General features: G+C 58.8%; 3 protein-coding genes across 3 annotated transcripts; all 3 read left to right on the top strand.

The window, feature by feature from the left end:
* Window positions 1-2,989: 2,989 nt before the first annotated feature.
* On the top strand, window positions 2,990-4,586 carry BJ171DRAFT_483786 (uncharacterized protein; the record flags this gene model as incomplete). The annotated part of the gene is made up of 3 exons (XM_053108966.1): window positions 2,990-3,845; window positions 4,063-4,192; window positions 4,379-4,586. The coding sequence occupies 3 exons, from the start codon at window positions 2,990-2,992 to the stop codon at window positions 4,584-4,586; spliced, it is 1,194 nt and encodes a 397-aa protein (XP_052961400.1).
* A 1,726-nt stretch (window positions 4,587-6,312) lies between these two features.
* Window positions 6,313-9,442, top strand: BJ171DRAFT_553131 (VID27 cytoplasmic protein-domain-containing protein). Its single transcript, XM_053113060.1, has one exon. The coding sequence runs from the start codon at window positions 6,608-6,610 to the stop codon at window positions 9,062-9,064; it is 2,457 nt and encodes an 818-aa protein (XP_052961399.1). The 5' UTR covers window positions 6,313-6,607; the 3' UTR covers window positions 9,065-9,442.
* A 160-nt stretch (window positions 9,443-9,602) lies between these two features.
* Window positions 9,603-12,775, top strand: BJ171DRAFT_453274 (uncharacterized protein). Its single transcript, XM_053108218.1, has 9 exons — window positions 9,603-9,819; window positions 10,291-10,393; window positions 10,728-10,839; window positions 10,978-11,009; window positions 11,106-11,188; window positions 11,300-11,454; window positions 11,641-11,993; window positions 12,283-12,405; window positions 12,529-12,775. Exons 1-9 carry the CDS (start codon window positions 9,697-9,699, stop codon window positions 12,546-12,548), a joined length of 1,104 nt encoding a protein of 367 aa, XP_052961398.1. The 5' UTR covers window positions 9,603-9,696; the 3' UTR covers window positions 12,549-12,775.

Genomic DNA, 12,775 nt, shown 5'->3' with positions numbered 1-12,775 from the left:
TGATGCCCTTTGGACTCACCAATGCTCCGGCCACCTTCCAGCACTTCATCAACGATGTCCTTCGTGAGGAGCTGGACAACTTTGCGATTGCCTACCTTGACGACATCTTGATTTACAGCGCTGACCCCACTCAGCATGCAAATCACGTCAAGCAGGTCCTGGCCAAGCTCCAGGCTGCAAAGTTGTACTGCAAGCTGGAGAAGTGCGAGTTCTCCAAGGACAAGGTCTCGTTCCTCGGCTACGTCATCTCGCCCAAGGGTATCGAGATGGAACGAGCAAAGCTCTCCGCCATTGTCGACTGGCCCGTCCCCCGCAATGTCTCCGACCTTCGCTCCTTCATTGGGTTCTCGAACTTTTACCGTCGCTTCATTGACGGATATGCCAAGATCGCCGGTCCGCTCACGCTCCTGTTCAAGAAGTCCCAGGTCTTCCGCTGGTCCCCCGACGCCCACAAGGCTTTCCAGTCCCTCAAGGAAGCCTTCGTCTCCGAGCCCGTCCTTGCGCACCCCGACCCATCCAAGCCCTTTGTCGTGGAGTCTGATGCCTCAGACTTTGCGATCGGATGCGTCCTGTCCCAGCGCGGCTCCGATGGCCACCTGCACCCGTGCTCCTTTCCACTCCCGCACGCTCATGGATGCTGAACGCAACTACAGCATCTATGAGAAGGAGCTCTTGGCCATCAAGGAGGCATTCGAGGTCTGGCGACACTACCTCGAAGGCGCCCAACACCCAGTCCAAGTCCTTACCGACCACAAGAACTTGGAATACCTGGCGTCGGCCCGCATCCTCAACCAGCGACACGCCCGGTGGTCGCAGTTCCTGTCTCGGTTCGACCTCCGGATCCAGTACCTCCCCGGTCCAAAGAACGGCAAGGCCGACGCTCTCTCCCGCCGCCCGGACTACGTCCCTCCGTCCGCACCTGTGTCCAAGGAGCCTCCCCCGTTGCTGCCACCTTCGTCGTTCGCCTGTGCCGTCCGTCGCTCCTCGGATGCAAGTTCCACTCGCCCTGTGGACTTGCTCAAGCTCATTGCCGAGGAGCAACCAAAGGACCCGTCCCTGGACCAGCTCCGCAACGATCCCAAGTATGTCCTGAAGGATGGATCTCCTCACCTTCATGGACAAGATCGTTGTGCCAGAGTCGTGTCGAGTCCCCGTCCTCAAGTCATGCCACGATCCTGTCGCTGTTGGACATCCTGGCATTCGGCGGACTCGAGCACTGATCTCGAGGCAGTTCTGGTGGCCCTCGATCCGCAAGGATGTCCAGGCTTATGTCTCGACGTGCGACACTTGTGCACGCTCGAAAGTCCCTCGACATAAGCCGTTTGGATACTTGCAGCCCCTCCCGACGGCATCGCGACCCTGGTCTCTGGTGACGATGGACTTTATCACCGACCTCCCCGAGTCCAACGGCAAGACTTGCATCTTTGTCGTCGTCGATAGCCTGACCAAGATGGCCCACTTCCTTCCCTGTCGGTCCCTCCCAAGTGCCGAGGAAACAGCGTCGCTGTTCCTCGACAACATCTTCCGTCTCCACGGTCTCCCGGACAACATCGTCTCGGACCGAGGAAGCCAGTTCACCTCGCGGTTCTGGCAGGCCCTGTGCTCAGAACTCGGCATCAAGACCAGTCTGTCCACGGCGTTCCATCCCCCAAACCGATGGACAGACTGAGCGGGTCAACCAAGTCATCAACCAGCATCTCCGCTGCTACACCTCGTACCAGCAGGATGACTGGGCGATGCTGCTCCCGCTCGCCGAGTTCTCATACAACAACCTCGAGCACACCTCGACCAAGGCCTCCCCGTTCCTGGCGACTTACGGCTTCAACCCTCGATTCGAGTCTCCGGTCCTTCCTTCCAGCCTCGATGTCCCCTCCGCGACCGACCGAGTCGAACACCTTCAGCACAACTTGGCGTTGCTGAAGGAGAACCTCGAGAAGGCCAAGGCGGACTACAAGCGCTTTGCGGATGCCCACAAGTCCGACGCTCCCAAGTTCGCTCCTGGCGATCAAGTCTGGGTCCTAACACGCAACATCAAGACCACCCGTCCAAGCAAGAAGTTGGACTACCAGCGCATCGGACCCTACAAGATCGTCGAAGCCATCGGTTCCCTCGCCTTCCGCCTCGACCTTCCCAAGGATCTCAAGATCCATCCGGTGTTCCATGTCTCCCTCCTTGAGCCCCACAAGTCGAACACCCTCCCCGGCCGCATCCAAGACCCTCCTCCGCCAGTCCGCGTCGACGACCACTTGGAGTATGAAGTCCAGGAGATCCTCGACTCCAAGCTGGTCCGCGGTAAGTTGAGCTATTTCGTTGATTGGAAGGGCTACTCGACTGATCATCGCAGCTGGGAGCCCGCCAACTACGTTAACGCTCCCGACAAGATAGCCGACTTCCACCGCCGGTACCCCGACAAGCCTGGACTTATTGTTCGCAGGAGTGGCCGTAGTTTGGGGAGGGGATGATGTGATGATCATGCACGTTGGGAACACGTGTGGACTGCTGCGCGTGATGCACCGTGAGTCATGTTTGTTTGTCTTGGCGTGTATTCCCTGATTGGCTGGCGCCGATGACTCTTACTTCGCCTCCGACTGCGCTGTGCTTCGCCCCTCTCTCTAGCAGCTCCGCCTCCCTCGCACCCCCATCTCGTCCCTCGTTTGTCGCTCCACCCCTCTCGCCCACTTTCGCCCTTCGGTTTCCCTCTTGGCTATAAAGCCCCTCCTTTCTTGCACCCATTTTGTATCTGCAGTTCGAACAACACTTGTTGTTATCTGATAAGTCGTAATATAGCTTATCGTTGTTCGCCAAGCACCTGGTCGTCCAGTGTCGTTGCTTGTCGTGGTCCTCACACCCTGCATGTCTGAGCCTATGTTGAACACCAGTTCGAACAAAACTTGTTCTTTGGTGTTCGGGGCTAAAAGCTAATAAAGCTCATACCAAGCACTTGGTCTTCGTCCTTGCGCTTGTTCACTCCTTACACCTCCCTTCTGTCATGCTTACCCGCCTCTGCTTTCGCCCATCCATCAGGAACGTCACCTTGGCCCACTCAACCGAAGGTCCTGTCTATGTTGCCTCGCCCTTTGCCCAACCCGGCCAGGAGCACTACATCCTCACCGTTCCCTCCGGTGCCATCGGAACAATCCCGTCGCCCACCGGCACTTCGTTCGGCTCGCCGGTCTCGTTCTACAGCAGCCACTCGCCCTCCGTCTCGCCCTCGTCACCCTTCTACGACGGCTCCTTCGAGCACCGGCTCGTAAACTTCCAGGACTCGTTCGCACACGACCACCACAACGGCTCCGTGTCCGACGCCACCCACGATGACCACCTGCACAGCATCAACCTTGGCCACGGCTTCGACTCGTCAATACCGATAGACGACCCCAGCCTGGCGACCTTCCCTTACTCGTCCCCCGACCAAAAAGGCTACCTGATCGCCCAGGACTACTGCTCCACGCCGGATCTGAGATTCCGCCCGAGCCAGCGCTCATCGTCCCGCCGCGAAGACTATGGTCCCTACCCTGGCCTCCAGGGCCGCACCCGGAGCATCTCGCCCAACCAGCGGCTCTCTCCCTCCCAGCTCTCCTCGCGCAACACTTCGCCGGCGCGCTCCGAGTCGTCGCTGCGGGCCGCGACGATGATAAGCGAGAACATGCCGTCGCTCGACTCTCTCGGCGTCCAGGACGGCCTTGGTGCCTCTGCCGACCAGCTGTTCTCGGCCGAGTCGATGCCGCCACCGATCCCGATCAAGATGACGGACGAGCTGCTCAGCACCCTCTCGGACAGCATATCCTCCAAAGCCACCCACAAGACGGTCATGTACCAGTGCCCCTTCCCCGGCTGCGACAAGCGTAAGTGCCATCGCCGCGCGCCTGTGTGGAGTGGATATCAAACGGGCCCATGTATATCCAGACATGTTCAGGTGTATCCAGACACATTCAGATGTATCCAAGTGTATCCAGATGAATGAGTGGTCTGCCAGCGTCGAAAGCGTTGGCCATGTCCGTCTCCCACCACGTCGAGCCGTCAGACTAATCCGTCACCGTTCCTTGCCCATCCCCTCCACAGTCTACACCCGCCCGTACAATCTCAAGTCACATTACCGTAGCCACACAGGCGAGCGGCCGTACGGCTGCGAGTACTGCAAATCGTCCTTTGCCCGGAAAAACGACCTCAAGCGCCACGTCAAGCTGCATCAGTATGTATCGCTCTGCTGCATCAAAGAGCCAGATTGCCTGGCTGGCTCTCCTTGGGTGCCCATGCTGCTCATACGATTGCTCTCAGGGGGGACTCCCTTCCTCCAGTCGACCGCCACATTGACCGAACCTGACCGTGTCTGTCCTTGGCATACTCTACTTTGCCTGCTTCGCTCGCTTTCCAACAGAGGGATAAAGCCGCATACATGTCCAATATGTGGCAAATCCTTTGCCCGCCGCGACGCCCTCGGACGGCACGTCAAGTCGCCAGAAAACGGCGGAGAAAACAACTGCGAGGCACAGTTGAAGATCCTGGCCGACGGAGGCGACGAAAGGGCAAAGAAGATTCTAGGGATCATCCTGGACGAGTCCATACTCAGCGTGTCGCCAGCCTGAGCAAGCCAAAGGCTGCAGCGTACCGCATACTCCTGGATTCGATCTCTCCTTGCCTCGTTCCCGCCATCTTTTTGTTGCCGCTCGCTCTTCTGCTCTTGACCCCCTCGCCTTTTGCTGTCCGTTTTTCGTTCCCTATCTACCGTCTCCCGTCCCCCGTCGCTTTCTCGCTCTTTCTTGCTCTTTTTTTTTTTTTTCTTTTTGATTGGAATACAGCTTTTGGCGGCTGTTGTGCTTTCCTGTTCTTTCATGTTGCGTCTTTCCCCCTTCCCCTCCAAGGCTGTCCGGCTACACCTTGCGATTGATTGATGTATCGCTCAACGGAGACCGGGCTTTCCCGATACGCTTCCCCCATGCTCTGCCGCCTAGGCGATTTCGCTTCCCCCTCCCTTCCCCGCTGCAGACACGCCGTTGCGCTTGGTCGTGCTCTGCACATGCTTAATCCTTATTTATCCTGTATTCCCATCGTCCTGATTTTCCTGGAAGGAGTTATTTTTTTTTAGAGTAGTCTCCTTCCTCTCCCCAGCGATTGTTGAACTGTGAAATCCGTTTGAAGCCGTTTGATTCCCTCCCCTCTCCTGCCCTCCCTCGACTCGTTTTTCGTCTTGGGTCAGCCACGCTTCCTATATCCAATCCGCCTCACCCTCGCTCAACCTCCTTGCCTCCCCCCCGCCTCGACAACCTCAAGCTCCTCCCGTCCTCCCCGCCTGCCGATTCGATTAACTTAAGATCCTATTTATTGCAGTCGTCGACTGATTGCGACACTCGCGCGCCTGTTCTTGGCGGTCACGCTGGCCCCTGGACCCCCCGAGTATCCAACTCGTCAACTCGTCTCCCTGCCGAAATCAAAAACGAAAGCTCGATGCTCCACCCCTCGGACCTCTTCAAGATTGATGACTGACCATCAAGACCTCATACTTTCGCTAGATCGCATACTGCCAGCAGTCTGCTGGCTCTCCATACATCTACACTCGCCGACCGATATCGGACCAGATCGAAAACTGCAAAACCTCGAAAAACGAAACATTGCTGCATGTGTTCAGACGGCCATCTTCAATAAACCCACAGGAAAAAAAAGTTTGTATATTCTCTAAGGCGGCCCATGCGAAAAGATGTCCAAGACAAATCCATGCCAGCTAATGGCATGCTGGTGGTGGCGGGCTGCGATGCCGACGAGCGCATGCACACGGAAAGGGCGGCACCGTCGCCCTGCTGATGCCATCGCACCGGGGCCATGTGCTCTGCATCGAGCCTGGCAGCGGGCCAGGCCGCGGGAACGGCAAACCACCGGCGCGCGGGCATGGCGGCCTGTGTCGCCAGCAACACAGCCCTGTGCTGCGTCCTGGCGGCGTGGTCGTGGCACGGGCCCTTGCTGTCGCCGCGACCGACACGCGGGCCCCGGACTGCGGCTCGATGCCACGGGGGACCCGCGCCAGTGGCCCGGCGACCGTGCGGCGCGATGCATCCACTGGCGCCGGCGCGCAGTCGAGACCAACCGAGAACACAATCGCCGCCCCCTCGCCCGATCCCGCCGAAGCTCGGTCGCACACGGCCCCGTGCTCGACGCCACGCCGTGCGATTGGCTGCGCCTTCCGACCGCCACCAGATTCCCGCTCCACGGGCGACGCCGCTGCTCATTGGCTGGATTCGGCCAGTCGCGGCGAGCTGCCTCTGCAAGTGTCCGCGACGCCCTCTCGCCTCAGAGGGTCGGCTGGCAGCTGCTTTGATCCTGCTCGCCATCGCTTGCTGGCAGCACCCCACATCCGCTGGCCCATCCAAGATCGTCAGCCACTTGTCACGTGTGCTCACACATATGTCACGTGTTCCACTATGTCCTTTTCGGGACAGATGAGTTCTGTCCTCGGGCTGCACCTCCGCCTTCCGTCCAGCCTGCCTTTCCATCAGCCGCCAGCACCCCGCCCGTGGCTTGTCTTTGCATCCCTCAGAGTCCCTCAGCATCCCCCAGCATCCCCGGCACCTCTCGGCACCTCTCTGCTCTGCGATAATCGCTGCATCGCACCACCATGTTCTTGGTCTCGACCCTCAAATCCATCATTTGGGGCTCGTCATCCTCCAAGGTTGTCCAGCTCCCGTCCGGCCAGCTCTTCCACATCCATCCCGCCAAAAACTACCGCCAATGCGTCTTCAAGGACTGCGACATCTGCATCCGCCAGACCTCCATCCCCCACCAGTACCAGCTCGTCGTCACCCGGGTCTTTGAAGAGGGCGAGGACAATCTCGTCAACGAGGATGAACTCGCCGAGTCCGTCGAGGACGAGCGAACCTTTGCCCTGGTCGAGGGCATGATGTTCCAGAAGCGCGGCAAGTCCCCCTGCATCTTCTCATGGCTCGATCCGACCGACGAAAGCGGGCGCTCCGGGTATGAGTTCTCGACCGACATCAACACGTCGTCGACCCTGCTGGAGACCTTCGAGTCGGCCGTCTACAACTGCATCTACGAGGCCGGGCACCAGACCGACTATTTGCAGGTTGACTCGGAGCTGCTCCACACCTATGCCGAGAACCTCAAGGCGCAGGCCATCAGCACGGGCCCGCTTACTCCGTCCAAGGCCCGTCAGCCCTATCGCGAGGGGACGCCTTCGCGGTCGTCAAAGTCAGACACCTCGTCGGTCAAGGCAGAGCCCAAGGTTCCTCCGCCCAAACCCACGGCCACCAAGCAAACCCAGTCTCTGCTCCACAGCGTCCCTCAGGGCGAATCGGTCCTCAGCACCAATGCGTCACTCCATGTCTACGACGGCCGAATCAGCCAGTTCCGAGAAATGCTTGCCTCCGCTCACATCCAGATCATCCAGCCCGAGCGCTTCCAATACCACCTCCTTATCTCCGAGAACGACAGCCCGCTGATCAGCCAGGTCATTGACGAGAGAATGAACCTCACCTTCCGCCCCGAGGAGAACACCTTTATTTGGGCCTGGTACGATCCCGTCAGCCTGCAGCCCGTCTACTCCTTCCAGATTACCTTTGCCGCGCCCGAACACTTTGAAGAATTCTACCAGCTCGTCGTCACCGCCTGCTACGAGAGCAAGCACAGAGCACCCCTGAGCACCACGGACCAAAGCTATCTGATGCACGCCTATACCGACAATTCGCTGGAGGAGGAGCAGGAAGAGGAGGGTTTGTCGCCAGAGGAATGCGAACCCGAATTCCTGGGCGAACCCGAGCCTTCGGAGCTGGATGAACAACTCGAGCGACTCAACCTCAGCCGTGCGTCGGCCCAGCCCGAGACACCGAGACGGCTGGTGAGCCATAGCTACGAGCCCAGCGAGGCTTCCGATGAGGACGACGAGGAAACCGAAGACGGTGACGACGACGACGAGGAGGACACTGAGGAGGGTGCGGCAAAGTCCTTGCGGAGCGGGAAGGAGCACCACTCATATCGCGGCCTCGCCAAACCCGAGGATACCAACAGCTCCCTGGTCGTTGGATACAGCAGCAACCAATCGTATGTCGTCCGTGGAGACAAGCTCGGCGTCTTTGGATATACGGACGACGACCAGCTGCAGCACAAAACCACCATCAACAACATCCGCACCCTCGGCAATGAACACTTCACCCCGGCCAAGGCCGTTCTGCACGAGCAAGACTCGTCGCTGCTGCTCATGAAAGAAAACGAGTCCTCGACCGTCTATCGGATGGACCTGGAGCGCGGCAAGGTTGTGGAGGAATGGAAGGTGGACGAATACATGCCCGTGCTCAACATCCTGCCCGTCAGCAAGTACGCGCAGATGACCCCCGAAAAGACGCTGCTGGGCCACAACAGCAAAGCCATCTTCCGCATTGACCCGCGACTGTCTGGCAACAAGCGCGTCGACACCGAGACCAAGCAGTACGACAGCAAGACGGGCTTCACCTGCGGTGCCACCAACAACCTCGGGGCCCTCGCCATGGCCAGCACCAACGGCGATATCCGCCTGTACAACAAGCTCTCGACCCGGGCCAAGACGCTGTTCCCCGGCATCGGCGATCCCATCATCGGCATCGACGTTAGCGATGATGGCCGGTACGTCGTCGCGACCTGCAAGTCGTATCTGTTGGTGCTCGACACCCAGCTCAAGACAAACACAAGCTCCATCGGCTTCAACAAGCCCATGGGCGTCAACGACCGCAACCCGCCGAAGCGTCTCCAGCTCAAGCTTGAGCATATGGCCCTGATTGGAGCCCCAAACTTCACCCCCGCAAAGTTCAACTGCGGCGACGGCGAGGAGCGCTTCATCGTCACATCGACAGGCCCCTATGTCGTCACCTGGAACTTCCGCCGAGTCAAGCAGGGCAAGCTCTACGACTACGGTATCAAGCTCTACTCGGAAAGCGTTGTCTCGGACAACTTCCAGTACGGAAATGACCGCTCCATCATCGTCACCCTTCCGACAAACGTCGAGATGACCCAGAAGAAGGCCCTGTCGACACCCGCAAAGCTCTTCAATGGCAGGGACAGCGTTGGCGTCTCGCACCTGTGCTAGCGCTGTCCCGGGCTGCCTCAGGCGAGGCTCTCTTGTCTCGTCGCAGGACCGATCTATGCTTGTGCGCTTTTGCGCCTCTGTCCCTGCCCGGACACAGCCATACCGGGATGCCAATGTGATGCTGCTGCACCAGCTGATGGTGCGGGTCAAGGACGCATGGGCTGCAGCGCGGGGCGAGGCCGATTGCTTCGTGGAGAGTGTCGCTCGGCAAGTGGATATGCTGTTTTGTGGAGGGGCGACTGCACCAACATTTGAATGCGCTATATGGCTCACTTGATTCCGCGAAACGGGACGCGACTTGCATACCGATCGCGCCCTGTGCGGCATCCATGTGCCCAGTGAGTGAAAGATGTGCAATACAGAGTCGCTATGTGCTCAGGTCTTGCGGGCTCAGGTCTTGCGAGCGGTGCTTGGCCCGATTCGCTTTGGGCTGGGCTGCCCTTGGCTGAGCCAGCCGGCTGCGTCCGGATCGAGCCATGCTGCCCGCCAATCAGCGCGCACCGCGTCGCCCAAATCCAGGCCCGCGCTTTGGCTGGGACCTCGAATCCTGCTTTCGATCAGGGCCGCTCGCTCGCAGCCGCAACCGACCCACCCTTGCCAGTTCCCAAGAGCTGCCACCACGAGCATCCGAGATGAAGTGGCCCGCAGCACGTTCATGTGTTTTCTTGCTGGTTGTGCTGGCCCTGTGTCTGCAGCTGGTGTGCGCTGGAACAGACTACTACAAGATCTTGGGTGTCGATCGCTCGGCCACAAAGGTAACCCATCCCTCCCTGGCCGGCTGATCCGCGGCTCGCTGATGTGGGGGGAGGAGGACAAGGACGAGATGGAGGCACGGCGATCGAATTTGTTTTTGAAGCACCGATCTATGCATGCTCTGCAAGATAATCGGAATTAATGGGGGGGGCCTGATCTCGCCAACGTCGTCGTCGCTGCTGTCATTCGGAATCCGCTCAGCCAGCCAGCCAGCGACCCGCAAAACAATTGGGATGCGCGACGGCAACGAAGCTGGCAGCAAAGACGGTGACGGCCGCGATGACAACGGCAACAGCATGGATGGCTCGGGTCGACATGCCTGTGTGATGCGCCTGGATACCACATGCGTATGCATTTCCGATCGGCAGAAGAATGGCGCGCTGATCAAAGCTTATGCTGTCGCATTTCTTCTCACATGGCTCCTTTGTTCTCATTCTGTTTACCCTCGCCCTCGCTCTCTCCCAAACCCATAGAAAGCAATCAAGAAGGCTTACAAAGAGCTGTCGATAAAGTATCACCCTGACAAGAATCCCGGAGATAAGGTTGCTGAAGCCAAGTTCATCGAGCTCGCCGAAGGTATGGAGCCGCTGTTGCGTCCCTGCCAGCCAGCTCATAGGAATTGCATGTGGGACGGGGCTTAGGACAGAGACCCAGCGGCTATGTGCTGGAGTGTGATCCAAGCAACAGCCAAAGGCCCTCCCGTATGGGCTGGTCCAGCCTTGCTCTGGAGAGGGTGGACGAGGGCCAGACTCGGTACCAAGCTGACATCGCTTCGCCCTCGCCTTATTTCATGCGCATGGATTGCGCTCGCCCCTCGGGAATGCCGAAACTATCATGCCGCCCTGCTGGGACCTGTGTTCACATTCGGCCGCTGGTCCACGGATTGCTGGTCATCGCTGCCGACCCACAGCTTACGAGGTCTTGACGGACGAGGAGAAGCGCCGGATCTATGATCGATATGGAGCTGAAGGCCTCAAGGAAGGCGGCGGGGGACATCGCGATCCCTTTGACATCTTCTCCCAGTGAGTGCCACGCGACCAGTATCCACACACACCCGCTCTGACGGCGACATTCGCAGCTGTTGATGGATAATGGGCAGTGCGGCACTGTGTCGAATCTTGCTTACTCTGCGACTGTCCCGATGCAACCGCGATATTCAGGTTTGGGTTCGGTGGATTTGGCGGCCAACGACGTATGTATCGCAGTACAAGAGCAAATCCGATCGAGTGTTGCTGGGCGATAGCCACCCCAACCCCGACGACCCACCATTAACGCCCGTGTCATGCAGAACACCACGAGCGCAAGGGCGTCAGCGTCAACATCGACCTCGATGTGACCCTGGAGGATGTGTTCCTTGGAGCCACCATCGAGGTAAGCAACACAGCTCGAGTGTGCTCATGCGCTCCCCGGCTCGCCGATCGACGCGATCAACTGCAGCGTGATCTGACCACGGCATACACTCCTTGCCAACCCCGCACTCAGTTTGAAATCAACAAGCAGATCATCTGCCCGACTTGCCGTGGCTCGGGAGCCAAAAATGCCGACGATGTCCACACGTGCCACTCCTGTGGCGGCAACGGCATCAAAGTGGTTCGTCAGATGCTCGGTCCCGGCATTTATCAGCAGATGCAGACCACGTATGTATCAACGCGGGCAGTGCGTGGGCTGATTATCGGTGCCGACGACGGGCACGCCCGAGGCGCTGATCATCAACGCACCGGAACGGCTCTCTCATGACGGTAGTCGAGGCGATGTCCTCGTCCCCTACAAGAGACAGCGCTATGGCGACCGTGATATTGACATCACCCGTACGCTGTCCGCAGTTGCGACGTTTGTGGCGGAAAGGGCAGAATCGTCAAATCCAAGTGCCCTGTTTGCCAGGGAACAAAGGTCAAGCGCGGCTCGCACCAGCTCACGATCACGATCGAGCGCGGAATGGCAGACCAGCAGAGGATTGTTTTCGAAAACGAAAGTGACGAGTCGCCCGACATCACTCCTGGCGATCTCATCTTCACACTCCGCGTGCGGGATCATCCCGTCTTTGCCCGCAACGGAGACAATCTCTATACCAAGGAGATCCTCACCCTCAAGGAGGCTCTCTTGGGCTTTGAGCGCCAGATCAAGCACCTCGATGGACAACTCGTCCGCGTCTCCCGATCAGACGTTACGCAGCCAGGTAATGGTCGTGGTGGGCCTTGGATGCCTCAGAGGCCATGTCACCGCATGCAGATACGCCCCTCTTGAAACCGGTGCAGCTGGGTCGGTGCACATGGCCCGCCGATGGAGGCTGTCCCATGCAGGGCGCGCAGGAACCGACGCACTGCTCTGTCTAATTGGTCCAAGCCGATCGATGGAAATAGCATGCACTCCACGAGGGACCAGCTCTTCTGTGGATGCTCTAGCTTTCCACTACATACCCTGGACTGCGCCGCCTTCTGACCCTCTGAATTCCTTGTGCTCTCCAGGGTTCGTTCAAGAGATCAAAAATGAAGGCATGCCCAACGTCGAGTATCCCAGCGAGCGCGGAAGCTTATTTATCGAGTACCAGGTTGTCTTCCCCCCTGCTCTCTCGCCAGAGCAGCTCGAAGGTAAGCACCGCCGACCCCAGCGGCTCTGTGAGCGGATGTGTGCGGTGGGTGTGCGACGGTGTTGAATGCTATATTGCCGTGGACTGGTCCGATCGACTGACGTGTGATCTCTGCAACCCTCAGAGCTCAAGAAGATCCTCTGATAATGTAGCCAGTGGTCCGTTTGGTGCAGCCCCAACCATTGGTGCCCGCGGCACATACAGCTTGTACAGAGCAGAACAGAGCAGCCTCCAGTTGCATTTCTCCATATTCAACCACTGTCTGCTGTTTGTTTCGAAGGACACCGTCTTGAGAGACAGTATACATCCAGCCAGCCGGACAGTTCCGTACATAGTGTGGCTTCTCGGCGTCCGAATAGTCAGAGGCTCTG

This window comes from Polychytrium aggregatum (assembly GCF_025602895.1).
Source record: "Polychytrium aggregatum strain JEL109 chromosome Unknown BJ171scaffold_306, whole genome shotgun sequence".
NCBI classification, from domain to species: Eukaryota; Fungi; Chytridiomycota; class Chytridiomycetes; order Polychytriales; genus Polychytrium; species Polychytrium aggregatum.
Note: the sequence above shows the minus strand (reverse complement) of the source record. Positions and strands in the feature narration are given on the sequence as shown.